The sequence below is a fragment of the Triticum aestivum genome, chromosome 6B, assembly GCF_018294505.1.
Source record: "Triticum aestivum cultivar Chinese Spring chromosome 6B, IWGSC CS RefSeq v2.1, whole genome shotgun sequence".
Taxonomy (NCBI): Eukaryota; Viridiplantae; Streptophyta; class Magnoliopsida; order Poales; family Poaceae; genus Triticum; species Triticum aestivum.
In genome coordinates, this window is record NC_057810.1 from 403,369,535 (window position 1) to 403,384,558 (window position 15,024).

The 15,024-nt window shown below is 47.0% G+C and overlaps 1 protein-coding gene and 1 long non-coding RNA gene across 2 annotated transcripts; both read left to right on the forward strand.

Annotated features, from left to right (window-relative positions):
* The first annotated feature begins 1,029 nt into the window (after positions 1-1,029).
* LOC123137282 (uncharacterized) lies at positions 1,030-1,631 on the forward strand. The gene is made up of 2 exons (XR_006468030.1): positions 1,030-1,297; positions 1,391-1,631. It is a non-coding gene; the product is annotated as an uncharacterized lncRNA (long non-coding RNA).
* A 9,471-nt stretch (positions 1,632-11,102) lies between these two features.
* On the forward strand, positions 11,103-12,246 carry LOC123134168 (uncharacterized). The gene is made up of 2 exons (XM_044553474.1): positions 11,103-11,372; positions 11,454-12,246. The coding sequence occupies exons 1-2, from the start codon at positions 11,207-11,209 to the stop codon at positions 12,107-12,109; spliced, it is 822 nt and encodes a 273-aa protein (XP_044409409.1). The 5' UTR covers positions 11,103-11,206; the 3' UTR covers positions 12,110-12,246.
* Positions 12,247-15,024: the final 2,778 nt, after the last annotated feature.

Below are 15,024 nucleotides of genomic sequence, written 5' to 3' on the forward strand. Positions count from 1 at the left end.
ACCGGTACCCCTTGGCCTACCCTGCAACTTCCTACCCAATCCAGCAAAGCACACCAATTATCTCTATCCCTCCGAACCAAGCAAAACAACAGCCACCCAACTACCTGCCTCCACCATATAGTTCTGCCCACTTTCCACAAATCATCATCCATTCCGAACCAACATTCAGTTGACATCCTTGACCCAGGTGCTTCTTCCAAGCTGGAGTTTCCACTATTTGATGGCAAGGAAGACCTTTCTGCATGGCTGGTACAATGTGAGCAAGTTTTTTTGAAGGCCAGTTTTTAGAGTATAGGTTATGGTAGGTTAGGATTTGTTAAGATTGATTGTAATCTCTCTTGTACGATTCCTACTTTATCTCTAGGGGAGGCTTCTTGCCCTCCAAGTCTTGTACACTATATATACTAGCCCTCGAGGCTCCGGAACACAACAAGCGATTCCACCAATTCTTTCCTCTCTAATCCTCTTACATGGTATCTGCCACAAGTTCCTAGACCTAGCTTGTGCAGTGCGCGCCCTCGGGGAGGTCGATCTTCATGATCTCCTCCAGGGGCTGCGCAACTCGTACCTAGGGTTTGTCTGCCGATCGTGTTGATTGACTGACCTAGAGAAATCTTTTTCCCGATTCATTGATCGGGGTTTTTTTCTCTCGCGCGTACCGATTGATCGGCGTTTCTTTTTGGTTTTCCAATCTAAGATTGATCGTGTCGCCTGCCGCCATGACGACCCTCTACTCCAACCTCGGTAGCAACTACACCAGCCACCTCTCCGCTGCTTCGTCTGCACATCGATCTACGCCGCCATCGCCCATCGTCATGGCCTTCCTCAATCGGGACGCCACCACCTGCGCCAGGCGACGACCTGATCAGTCGTCTCTATGCGCCTCCGTGGTTCTCGTGAAGATCGTCACCGAGTACACGCGTCCCTCCACCGATCGAGCAACAGACTACCGTTGCGTAGCCCCTTCCGGCCAGTGTCGCCACTGCTTTGTGGTCCTTCCCTCCGTTGCATCGAATCGCGACCTGCAGCTATCTCTGTTTTTAAGGCGTCCCTAAGGCGTCGCTTAGGCGACGCCTAGGCGTCAGGGCGCCCCCAGGAGGCAAGGCGTCGGCCTTGCCTTACATGTGTGTCTAAGGCGTCCGCCTTAGTCCTTAAGGCGTCCAAGGCGTCCGCCTAGGCGCCACTCTGCCTGCCTTAGGCAAATAAGGACGCCTTAGACAGAGCTGGGTGGTTTAGGCGGGAAACAGATAACTGGGAGGGAAGGAAAGGGCGGGAAACTTTGTTTTGGCGCCAACAGGTACTAGAGGGAGAGAGAGAGAGACCTGTAACCATTTTCAGTTTCCCCCCACCCCCAGGCTGGATCTGAGCTTCTCCCCCTCCTCTCTGGCAGCTTCCCCCTCCTCCCCGGCAGATCCCCCTCCCCTCCTACAGTTCCTCCTCCTCCTCTCCTGCAGATTCTCCATCCTCTCCTGCAGATTCTCCATCCTCTCCAGAACCATATGGGCTCTACAACCATCAGTTGCAAGGTGTGTATGGCTGTATGCCTAGTTGCCTAATGCCTACCAAATTCTACTTAATTCTGTTGCTTACAAGTCTCTAAGGCGTCGCCTCGCCTTATGCCTTAGCGCTTAGGCAGTGAGGCGCCCCCCCAGCGCCTCGCCTCGCCTTACCGCCTTAAAAACATAGGCAGCTATGTACCCGCCGGAGTCGTAGCGCCGCCACACAGAGTCCACCTCACCGTCCCCGTGCTTAGATGTCTATCGTAGCACCTGTTGCATGGTACTCGTCACGCTGTTGGGTTCTTCCTCGCCTACTTCGAGCATTGCCGCCGCGTTTTACAAGCAACTTATGTGGCCCCCATCAGGCTACATCTAGTTTCCCCGACCACACCTTCATCTTCGTTCAGCACACGCTCGTCGCCAACGTCACCGTCTCTTCCTCGACCACTTCGTCTACTCCGGCAACCGTGGGAAATATAGACACCTTCTACCTCATGTCGTTTGCGCCACACCCGTTCTAGAGGCCTCCTTTGTTGGTCCCTCTGACATGGCGTACAGTTCGTGCTAGTCCCCAACTACGCATGCCCGGGGCTGGCAACACTGATGTGTGCCTTCGTCCTCGACGTGTCCCCGGCCTTGGCAAACATGGTGTGGTGCCTCGTCTACGACGGCTTCGACAACATCATCTTCGGCATTGACACTCCTTGACGACTGCCTCAATCGCGTCCCCGGTTTTCCTCTTAGTGCTTCCCTGCATCCCGGCTACACGGCGCTACCTTGCGCCCGCGGCTCCACATGCGTCTACCTCGACACCGTCAACCCGGACCTCGACATCGACCACGACGTCCCTCGAACAGCTACCTTGACAACGGCTACACCGCCTTGCTTGAGCAACGGCTTTCACTCCAGCCACAACATCTGTGACGCATGGATCATTCTGACTGACCTATGGCTTCTTATCCAGTCTCACCTTATGCTCTGCTACCGTTGTGACTGAGAGTGGGATGTTAGAATATAGGTTACGGTAGGTCCGGATTTGTTAAGATTGATTGTAATCTCTCCTATATGTTTCCTGCCTTATCTCTAGAAGAGGCTTCTTGCCCTCCAAGTCTTGTAATCTATATATACTAGCCCTCGAGGCTCAGCAAAACAACAAGCGGTTCCACCAATTCTCTCTTCCCTACTCTCTCATCCTCTTACACCAGTGCACTCCAGATGCAAATCAGGCTTGGTTGGCATCATTCCATCTACTGAAGATGCTCACTTGTGGTATCACAAGTATGCTAAAGCAAAGGGCCGTCCATCTTGGGATCTCTTTAAGCACTTGTGCGCCAAAAAATTTGGACCGCACGCACACACCAATAAGCTTGGGGCTGCAGCACTTTGACTGGATCAGGGGTGGTGCGGCCAGGGCTGGGGCCCTCCAACCATATGTGGTTCCCCACATAACATGAACGTATGTATTTTTTGACAGAGTTCCCAAAAATAAATACAGATGGAGGAAGCTTCTGGTCACTGACATTGATATTTCCAAATGGCACATTCAATAAATTATCATAGGGCCTCAAAGAAAAGAAGAGGAAAATGCTAATGTCAACTTGGTTGCAATAATTTTCATAAGGCGTGTGGCCTCCTTACTGGGATTTTGTGGATCCTTTTGTACATTGTTTTACATATATTAATATATAATACTCATTTGTCATATCAGCACTTGTGACCAATGCAAAAAACACTCGCGCGCGCGCACACACACACACTCGACTAAAATAGGACAACAAAATGAAATTATCTTATGTACAGGTACAAATGAAATTATCATAAAATTCAGAAATTGTACACGGATAGGTTATACTAAGCCAAGAGAGAGTTGATGCAGACTTAACCATATCAAGCAATGAAGCAACTACTGGAAAGATGTCTTTTCGTGCGGGATAGCACAAGATGTGAGTTACATCAACTGCACATGATTTTCCCGAGTTGGGAAGTTTATACTTTGGTTGATACACATATAGAGTTATAGACACTTGCCAACTCTGATTCACCTTTCCCGAGCACAAGAGGCTACTAGTTCCATAGCCAATTACTGGGTCAAAAGGTTCTCTCTTTTTGCGAAAACTGGACCAAAACGTTCAAACTTCTAACATTGTTGAAAAATAATTGGTTTTATCTTCCCACTTGCACCACATCATTCGTACGTACCAGCGTTCCGGATCTATCTAACCACTCGAACCATATCACACAAACGCAAGGCGACTAGAGAAGGTGGGAGGTTAGGGAACCTTGTAGACGCACTCGGCGAGGACCATGGCGCAGAGCAGCTCCTGCAGCTCGGCGATGGTGTCGACGCGAACGGCGCGGCAGAGCTCGCGAAGCTGGATGCGGCGGCGCTCAAACTCCTCGCGGAACATGCGCTCCCTCTGGCGCCGGCGGTCGCCCGGCCACGCGGGCGCCCACGGCGGGGGCCAGGGCCACCGCGGCACGGCGATAGGTGGCGCCCAGGGTGGCAGCCGCGCCCCCTGGTCGCGCACCCACGACTCCACACGTCTCACCAGGGTCGTCGCCATTGGCGAACGCGCGGGTGAGGAAGAGAGAGGGAAGGAGGGCGGTCCGTCGAGCGGAGGAAGGGAGCGTGCAAGATTAGTATATGCCGCGGTATATCTGCGGCGGGTAATAGAATTTGATCCGAGTCTCCGGATTGACTGGAACAGCACGACACGAGGTAGTAGTACTATGGAACAGCAGGAGGTATATCTCTGTTGGATCTTTCGGTTCCAGTTCTCACAAACGTGAGCACACGGCAACTAACATCGACCGTCAAGTTCAAAAAAAAAAAAAAAAACTAACATCGACCGTCCGATCGGGCATAATTGCTTGAAAAACAATTTGCTACAATTTTCTTTGGAGAAAGCGAGAATTCCCAGTGGTACGCATGAGAGGGCATGCATCTACGAAAAGTCGATGCGCGTTGTGATCCGGAATTCGGAAATTGTTCCGCTTATATTAGATGAAAATAGATTACGACGCAATATACTTGTACTTCGTGCAACTGTTCTTATACATCGCTTTTCTATATGTTACTAGCAAGATGCCGGTGCGTTACACGTAACATCAAAATGCTTTTGTATGAGTAGTTTATCTTATAAGAGTAAAAGATGAAGACCTTATTTGCAAATGTGAAGAGGGGTGTGGGTATTTTTTTGCAAAATTGTCATAGTTTCCTTCCTATTCGTCAGATATAAATCAGACGGTCTATATTGTAGGATGAGAGACACACCATCATCACCAAATCTGCTTTTTACAATAGTAGATAGATCTATCTTCTTTCTTCTGTGTTTAAGGTCTGCTCGTTCGGATCTTTTATTCATTGCTCATGTTCGTCGTCTTCTTTTTGATCGATATCAGGTCGGGGACATGTGAAGGATGTACACTTCCACAGGCCCGAAAAGGAAAGCCTTGGACTAGTTCTTTTAAGTTATGTTACGATTGAATAGGTTAACCAAATTTGTTCCAAAACTGTATACAAATAGCATTTGCTCTGTGAGAATCTGCCTACTCCACAGTCAGTGTTTTTCTCATCTCTTCTTCGCAAATTGCTTTCTTGAAATATGCTCGGTGTTAGTTATGAAGTAAATATGTCTTTTCACCTTCTATCCTTCGGTCTTCCCCACGGCAGCACATGCCTTTAAAAAATCATACACTACTTGGGGAAGCCCTATAGTAGTTCATGTCTTAAGTATACTATAAGTAGTTCGATTCATGTCTTCTACAATCTACACTAATAAAAATATTCATTCGACAACAAATCATGTGCCATATAATTCTTAATTCACTAGTTAAATTGAAGATCTAAAAATTCATGCCCACCTTACAAATCCGGATGGAGGGAGTACAATAACACTTCAAAACTAATAAGAATTCATAATTTTACATAACATATAGTTTTTGAAAATATTATGTTGTGTGTATGGTATAAAAAGAATTATACTAACTATTTTTCTTAATGGCTACGGCCTAGAATTATATTTTGCACATCGCCCCCAAATTATATTTTGCTCGATGTGTTATGCAATCCCCTTGTATTTCTTGTCATATGCTTTCCTTCCTTCCACTCCTTTTCGTGGTCTCGTTTCTCAACTTGTTTTACATCTACCCGTATTCTACTTCTATCCTGTCACATTGCCATAGTTCTTCCAATTGCAAATTCATCGACTCTTTATTTTATGTCAATATTATTACAGTACTACAGTTTATACCATCTTATTGGGTCCCTGGTGTCAGTAGTTCTTTGTGTAATTCTCTCGTTTATTAACAATGTTGACAATGGCGTGGGACCCATATGTCAACCCATTTTGAGGAAGCATTTTTTGTCTTGTAATAGCGAGGCACTTGCTTGCGTACTGCCATGACCCTGATGGGTCCCTACTGTTATCCTCTCCACGTACAATCATCTCCTTATTCCTCTCAGTTATTGACCATGTTAACAACACCAGATGGCGGCACACCGCGCACGGCGAGCGTACCAGGGGGAGGATGATGGCGAGGCCTCTGACGGGAACAAACAGGAGCCGTGGAAGATGCCGTAGTGTAGTCGCAGGCGGAGGGGAGTACGAGGGTTGACTGGTTCGGGTGCGGGTGCGGGTTGGGGCTGACGTCGCCAGAGAATAACATGATGTGTGGGGGAATAGAGGGACGAACTGGCCAACGTTTGAGGGTACGGTAGGGCGGCGAAGGCCCAGCCTGTCGTGGGAGGCGGGAGCAGGCGGGACCGATGGTGTGGTTTGGTTTGGGCGGCTAGAGGAGGAAGACAAAAGATAGAAGAAACACGACAGATGTTGGATGCCAATCGAACGGCTGGTAGGCAGAATCGTTTGTTGACTAAGTCGACACCACCTTGGATAAGCTTTTTCCTCGTGGGTCCCAAATGTCAGAATTCAAATCTGTTAGGGCCATGCAACCTTTCTTATGAAGAATCAACCCATTTGGTGTGCTAGCTCAAAATAAGTTTATGGATGCTGGAGGGGGCTAATCACTTGGGTTCTATAATGCACAGTGGGCTCAAGCAACCGGCGAGAGTGATGTTATTTTCCTTGGTTGGGATTTGTTACAATATTTCCCTCTTAATTAAAGGAATGGCAAGCCATTTGCCTTGTTTCAAAGAAAATATGACAGTCACAACCGAGTTGGAAAGGGCAACAACATCTACCTCCAACTTACAAACTGTACAAAAGCACGATGGTTAATTGTTCATTAGGTTTTTTAGACAAAACCCAGAATGAAAAGGGAAATAACATCTAGCTCCAACACTGTTTTCGGCAGTCACAATCATATGGATCGGTCAGGTCCATACAACGAACATCCAGGGTCACAAAATTTACCGGATAATGACCACAAGATGTTGTACATAGAAGCCCAGCATGTTCAGAAGCCCTTTTGTCCACCTGAAACTCCTTTTTTGCTCTTCGACATACCCATCCGTCAAAACCATGCTGTTGAGACACTTTAAGCCCGATGGACAATAGTAACCTCGCATTCAGCAGGAAGAATGTGACAAATCTAGTGTTTGCATGGTTGGCTACTGTCGTGGAATTAACACGTCAGATGTCCTCATGAAAGGACTTAGTCGTGGAGCCATCGCAACGGGTTAGCTTGAAGGGGTTAAACCGGACAAGGGACACGGAAGTTTTATACTAGTTCGGCCCCTTCGATGAAGGTAAAAGCCTAGGTCTAGTTGTGATGGGATTGATTGGGTTTCGATGATGAGGGAGCAAATACGCTTGCCTGAGTCTCGAGTTGTTGTCTGTTGTCCTTGAACCGCCGCCTGGTCGTCCCTTTATATACACAGGTTGACGCCCGGCCGGTTTACAAAGCCCCAAAGCCGACTCATACAAAGTGTCTGGTTCGGTCTCTCCTTCCCTAGCTTATATTACAAGTTACATAGTCATGGCGGTTTACCACTATGGGCCCTAATCCGCCTTTGGGCTTCGGGCCTCTAAGCTTCACTTAATAACTTCACCATCTTCTGGATCTTCATGGGCTTTAGCATAGTCGAGGGTGAACCGGGCCCTCCTGGCCGGTTTACACTCAGTAGCTATATCCCCAACATTTGGCCCCAGTTTGATTTGAACCTGTTCATGTCAATCTTCAATAACTTCAAAGATATATTGTAAACGTCCTCTTGTATTTTTGTAAATCGCCAGATTGCCTTTCTCCTGTAAATCTTGTTAAACCGCCGTGACGTCATCTTCTAGATATAGCAACGGTCCATTGTGACATCATCTCTATATAAAAAGATTAAAAGATTCCCCTCACTTAATGGTCGTCCCGAAAATCGAGGCGACAGGCGCACCCACTCTGCCGCTTCAGGCTCCTCGATTCTCGCACCTGCCATTTATCCTTTCTTCGATAAATACAGCCCGAGGGCCCTTTTCTCTTTTTCCCCTTCTGTGCCTTCTTCTTCCTCGCGACGCCCCAGTTCTGAAGCTCTGCCGCCGTCCGCGACCCTTGGGAGCTTCATCAACACAGGCCGTTGCATCAACCTGAAACGGACCAGAGCTCGCCGCTTCCTTCCGCAGTAGATCTGCACCGGTGAGTTTCCTCCTTCCTGCATCGTTAGATCTATGCTAGGGTTCATGCATTCATCTGTACAGTTCTCTGTTCTTCCTCTTCAACTCTTCACTGTCCTTTCAGTCGTGTTTATTTTGACCCAATAACTGTGTAGATCTTGTGCGGTAGTTACTCCGCATCCGTTTTTAATACTATTAGATCTTCCCTTTCTTCTGTAGAGCATACGACCTTCCTTATCCTGCTTAACGCCATTGTAGGGTTCAGGAAAATTTTCTTCAGTTATCCATGGTAGATCGAAAATTGTATTGTAATATTGTGAAACCTGTTTGTGTAACACTTAGCAGATTTTTTGAATCCTGGTCCTTCTGCCTATGGGCGGTTTAACCTTTGATAACCAATTTGCCATATATCATTAGCCCTCTCTTAAACCACCAACTGAACCTTCCATGGCAATTTTCCGGTTTAACACTCAATTTGTACACTTAAACCGTTAATTGTAAACCGGCTTTTATTTTTCCTTTCAGTTCTCCTTCCGAGATGACCAAACAATTCTCTGCTTGCAATTGGGTTCCGTCCCGGATCACGGAAACACAAATCAATGGATATGTCACCACTAGCGCTTTAGCCTCAAAAAGGGTCCTTCATTGGCGAGTTCCGGACTTTGAATGTCCACCTGAACCTCAAGATGGAGAAGTGATTGTATTTATGCAACACTTGGACCGGGGATTCAGCCCGCCCGGATCAAAAAAATTCCAGGATGTCCTCGCAAGTTTCCAACTCCATCCACAAGATATTGGACCGAACTCTGTGTCCAATATATGCAACTTTCAAGTATTCTGCGAAGTCTACCTTCAAGAAGAGCCATCCGTGGAGTTGTTCCAGGATTTCTTTCATCTGAACCGCCGTACAGAATTCTCGGATGGTTGCAACACAGAGCTTGGTGGCGTTTCAATTCAGAAAAGGAAAGAAGTTGACTTCCCTCATGCAAAACATCATAGCCATCCTAAATATTGGAACCAAATTTGGTTTTATTGCCGGAACACTGCCCCTGATGGAGAAAATCCTTTGCCAGGTTATTGCCCTCACCGGCTTAGGAACGGTCACCCTTTACCTTCGTGCTTATTCGCCACAGAGCGGAAAAACTTTGCACCTCAACTCGCCAAGCTCCGTGCTCTCATGGCCAACGGTTTGACTGGCATTGATCTTGTCCGCTGCTGGGTTTCTTGGGGCATTTTCCCCTTAAGCCGCCGCCCCGGATTGATGCATGAATATACTGGCAACGTCAAAGACCCTCAACGATATCATGAAGTAGTAATGACCGATCTTGAAGTTACTGAATCTGTGAAGAAAATGCTTGATGAGACCGATCTCTGCATGCAGCCAAACCGGGTTGCCACCTTTTTGCGTCTCCAATAAACCGCCAGCGGTAAAGTTCATCTTAATACTTACTGATTTGCCTCCGCATTAACTATGTGCTAACCTTTTCTTGCCTTTAATTTCACAGGCTAACAGCTCCTTCTGGAAACGGACTAAACCGGCCAGGGCTCCTCGTGCAAAGAGCAAGGTCACCAAGAAAGTTGCCAAGAAGAAAACCGCCGAGTCTTCTGATCCGCCAGAAGATGAGGAATCAGACGCAGAGGTAGAACTTGACTCACTTGGTTCCTTTTTCGTACATCTTATTGACAATGACTATTCCCAGGATGATGCTGAGGCCAGCCACGCAGACCATGTTGAGGTAATCATTCTTTCTTCCGATTCAGATCTTGTACCGGTTCAAAGAGTTCGCCGTACAGTCCGGAAAGTAAAACAATCTCACCCCCTTGCTCATTTGGATCCAAAATTTTCTTTGAAGACACAGCAAGTTCAAGAGCGTCGCACAACCCGGCATAGTGGTCAGCAAATCACTTCGTCCGGTTTAGCAGATACACCAACCCGGAAACGTCGTCCAGAGGTGACTTGTTCTCCTAAAAAACTTTATCCTTTGAAGGGTTTCTTCCGATGCCCACTTAATCCGTCTGACCCGAATTATCAGGCTTCGTCCAACTCGTCCGGCGGTTCATCAACCACTCAGCTGCCTCCTCTCAAAACCGTCGCTGGGTAAGTACATTGTTCCTTAACTTGTTTCTTCATGTGTCGGTTTATCATATTCTAACTTTTGATGTTGTAGTGCCAAGGCCCGATTAAGTAAGAAAGCCAAGACCAGGGACCCTACCGATGATGTTGATCCGGAGAAGACCCCAGAGAATGATGGCGAGAACCCTGAGATTGCCATAGACAGCTCTGCTCCGCAAAACCCAGGCGCTGATGCTAATCCGCCAGAAGTTGAATCGGATGTACATGTTGATACATCACATCCTCATGCCCCTCCAAGTCCAATTGCTGAGCAGCGGGATTCAACTGCCGATCCGCCAAGCCCAGTTAACAGACCATCGAGCCCTGCTGCCAAAGCGCCAAGCTCTGTTAAGAATGTTAATCCATCAAGCCCGGCCAAAGATGATGATGTTGTTGTTACTGACACTGCATATACCGCCCCTGGTAATCCGGTTACACTATCGAAGCACACTGCCAAGGATGAATTTGCTGCTATGAGCAAGGGGAAGGGGAAGACTGATTTGTTAGCCTATGTTGATCTTTCTGCTCAAGATCTTCACTCTGGTTTCTTGAACGGACTTTACACCAGCCGGGATTATGAAGCCAGTTTGGTAAATCTGATGAAGGAGCGCTATGAGGTAAATAGTTTGATCTTTTGCTCTGTACCTTCATTGCATTATAGCCCCAAGGGCCGGTTTGTCTTTAGAAAGTCAAACCGGGACTTTTATATTCCGTACTGTACCTTGCTGATTTTCCTTGTGTATTGTTTGATCAAACACACATTAGCCCCCAAGTGCCATGATTAAAACTTGTATTAATCCATGGGACTTCAACAATTAGTAGGAAAAAATTATCCACATTAGCCCCCAAGTGCCAAGTGTATAACTAGTTATATGCTTGGGACTTTCGAAGATATTGACACACTCTTCTGACTGTTGCAGACTGAGATAAATCAACAAGTCTCTCAAATTGCAGATCTTCAAGAGAATCTTAAATCCCAACAAGCAAAAAGCACCAAGGCAAAAGATGAATTAAAAACCGCCTTAACCACCATGGAGCAGCTCAAAGAGTGGTTCAAATCTGAAAGGGCCAACTGGGACACTGAAAAGGCTGGATTGCTAAAGCGGGCGAAAGATGCTGAATCAGCTCTTAAACCGGTGGCGGAAGAACTTAGTGGATTGAAGCGCCAAATTAATGCCATGACTTCTGCAATATTTGGTAAGTATCTTTGCCAAGGCTTTGTAACTGTCTAACTTTGAAATTTCTCCGGTTTAACATGAAATTATTAAACCACTGTAGGTATCCGCATTGCTCATATGGGCTCTGATATGTGGAAGAAACTAAAGGCCGCCTATACACTGATTGAACAGTTGTATACCGGTGCCCAGCGGGTTATCTGCGCATCTTCCTACGACAATGCGGCCCCAACACTGATCAAGGACACGCTGGCTAGGTTATCTATGACACCAGCACAGATAGAAGAGTTGAAGCGATCCGCTGCCAGGGCTGGCACTTTGTTAGCACTTACTCGAGCCAAGGCAGGGATAGCTGATCTTGATTCGGTTGATATAGCCAAGGGCTTCCCCAGTGAACAAGAAAACGGAGAAGTGTTTGATAACGAAGCTCTTAGACGTGTGACAAGGGAGATGCGTCCTCTGGCGAGTCAGTTGGCAGAAGAAGCTAACTTGATGGTTCACCGATCCTTCTATGATGCTAACAACAAACGGGTTGAGGCTGTCATTCCAGAAGTGCAAAATCTTATTCCGCCAATCCGTAAGCACACTTACACCCCTAACGTTGATCCGGTTGAGCTTATAAGTGAAGAGGTTGTCTTTCAGGCCTTAACCCGGATTGACTGGACCACCACTGACTTCCAGCCATTGGATGGGGAGGAGGAGGCTGAACCGACGCCAGATGACCCATCTACTTCACATCAACATGGCGATGAAGCTTGATTCGGCAATCCGGTTGATATGTCAGAAACTGTCCGGTTTAAAACAATTCCATATTTTGGGCCGCTAAGTGCCTTGTAATAGGGTAGCAAAAATACTTTGATCTGCTGCCATCGTGTAGTAGGAGATACTTTATGTGATCCGCCATGATAATTTCAATGTTGGTTCATGTATCATAATATGCAATCCCTTTTGTCTGCATGAAAAGAAAGTGTCCTGGCGGTTTACCGTCGGACGGGTCATAATGCCCAAGACAAGGCCTGATTGATAATCAAACCGTAAAAAAATATGAAATGACTCATACCTGTGATGTAATATCACTTTAGGCGGTTGACCAACTTTGATTGTAATAAGGGTGAAAACCCAAATATGAAATTCTTGTATAACTCCATCATGTATTGATGGCGTATAATAAGTCATACCGGGTGATGATAAACACCAGATGATCAAAACTGGCGACAAGTAGTCAAAGCCAGGTCGGGTTAACGAACTCCGATTTGATAATAAGGTCTGTCAACGTGTAGTTGAAAACCAAGCCGGTTCAAGGAACACCGGGCTAATAAGATGACTGATAAATCATACCAGGTCAAAGAAACCGGTTTAACATAAAATTTATCAAAAAGAAAAGTGACAAACGTAAATAAAACCGTGTAGTCGAGGCTTTTCAAGGGCTGCCAGGCCCAAATTCGAGGCTTTTCATGGGCTGCCAGGCCGCTGAGTTGAACCATTTAGCAAAGCCTTTTAAGATGGACCTCCAACTAACCAATCACCGTTTTAACTTTGACAAGTTCAGGGTCTCAATGAGAGTAACTGTCAAACGTTCGGAGGGTCATGCCAGGATTACCTGGATAGGAGTGTCTTACTTGATGAAGGCAGGTTAACCCGGGGTTTTAGGTAAATATACCAGGCCTCCAAGCCGTGGGTCGATACCCAGCTACAAGGGTCCTGTCAAACTCCTTGGTATTTGACACAAGGAGCCCCCAAGTAACGTGATGAGCTGTGCTCATTGGGTGCCTATGTTTGAGCTGTGCATAGCATCCAGACTCTCTTTGGCCCCTTGGGTGTGAAGCTCCCAAGCTATGTTGTGGCGTGATAGCCGGTTTAACAGGCAGTACTCCGCTTTGTCAGCTGAAGCCCCCATGTAACTCAAAGGATATATGGGAAAAAACAGCAAAGGCCCTTCTTATGGCAAGGATGTTGGTTTATTTATTGATCATAATATATACATTGTCGAAATATGTACATAAGAAAAGCCTATGGCTCAAGTGTAGTAAGGCCGTAGGAGAGCTATGTTCCACGGCCGCCGGGTCTCCTCCTCAGAGTTGCGTGAGTTGTCTCGAACGTCAATGAGGTAGTATGATCCGTTGTGCAGATTTTTGCTGACCACAAAGGGCCCTTCCCAAGGTGGGGATAACTTGTGCATGTCGGTCTGATCCTGGATGAGCCGGAGCACCAAGTCGCCTTCTTGAAAGGTTCTTGTTCTAACCCGTCGGCTATGGTACCGCCACAGGTCTTGTTGATAAACCGCCGATCGAGCCAGAGCCATGTCCCGTTTCTCATCTAACAGGTCCAGTGCCTCTTGGCGTGCTTGCTCGTTGTCCGCTTCAACATAATTAGCAACATGGGGCGAGTCATGACGAATATCACTTGGTAAGACTGCCTCTGCTTCGTATACCATGAAGAAAGGTGTGTAACATGTTGATCGATTGGGGGTGGTGTTGATGCTCCATAACAAAGAAGGCAATTCTTTCACCCAACAACCCGGTGTCCGCTTTAAGGGAATCATAAGCCGGGGTTTAAGACCCTTCAAAATTTCTTGATTGGCTCGCTCCGCTTGACCGTTGGATTGAGGGTGCACCACAGATGCTAAGTCAAGCCGGATGTGCTCTCTCTGACAAAAATCCTCCATCTCACCTTTGGAAAGGTTTGTACCATTATCCGTGATAATACTGTGTGGAAAGCCAAAGCGGAAGATGATCTTTTTGAGAAATTGAACCGCCGTAGCTGCATCACACTTGCTGACTGGCTCCGCTTCAACCCACTTGGTGAATTTATCAACTGCCACCAACAGGTGGGTCTTCTTATCTCGGGAACGCTTAAAGGGCCCCACCATATCAAGCCCCCAAGTAGCAAAAGGCCAAGTGATAGGAATCATCCGTAGTTCTTGAGCCGGAACATGAGCTCTGCGTGAATTTTTTTGACAAGCATCACATCGCTTTACCAAATCCTCCGCATCAGCATGAGCTGTCAACTAGTAGAACCCATGACGAAAAGCTTTGGCAACCAGTGACTTTGAACCGGCATGATGACCACAATCGCCTTCATGAATTTCTCGTAGGATCTCTTGGCCTTCTTCCAGACAAACACAACGCTGAAATACGCCTGAAACGCTACAGCAGTGTAACTCGCCATTATGGATAACCATGGACTTGGATCGCCGGACTATCTGTCGAGCCAGGACTTCATCATCTGGTAACTCGCCCCGGTTCATATACGCCAGATATGGAACCGTCCAATCCGGTACAATATGCAAAGCGGCCACCAATTGAGCCTCCGGATCAGGAACAACCAAATCCTCTTCTGTAGGCAACTTAACAGACGGGTTATGCAAGATATCTAAAAAGGTATTAGGAGGTACCGGTTTACGCTGAGATCCGAGCCGGTTCAAAGCGTCTGCTGCTTTGTTTTTGCGCCGATCGATATGCTCAACCTGATACCCTTTGAAGTGACCCACCACAATATCCACCTCACGTCTGTAAGCCGCCATGAGTGGATCCTTAGAATCCCAAGTGCCTAAAACTTGCCGAGCCACCAGATCAGAATCTCCAAAACAACGAAATCGACTTAAGTTCATCTCTTTAGCCACACAGAGACCATGGAGTAACGCTTCGTACTCAGCTGCATTGTTAGTACAGGGA

Coding starts and splice junctions, on each gene's coding strand:
- LOC123134168 (XM_044553474.1), top strand. CDS start 11,207: ATGGAGCAGCTCAAAGAGTGGTTCAAATCTGAAAGGGCCAACTGGGAC. Junction 11,373..11,453: donor CATGACTTCTGCAATATTTG/GTAAGTATCTTT, acceptor AAACCACTGTAG/GTATCCGCATTGCTCATATG.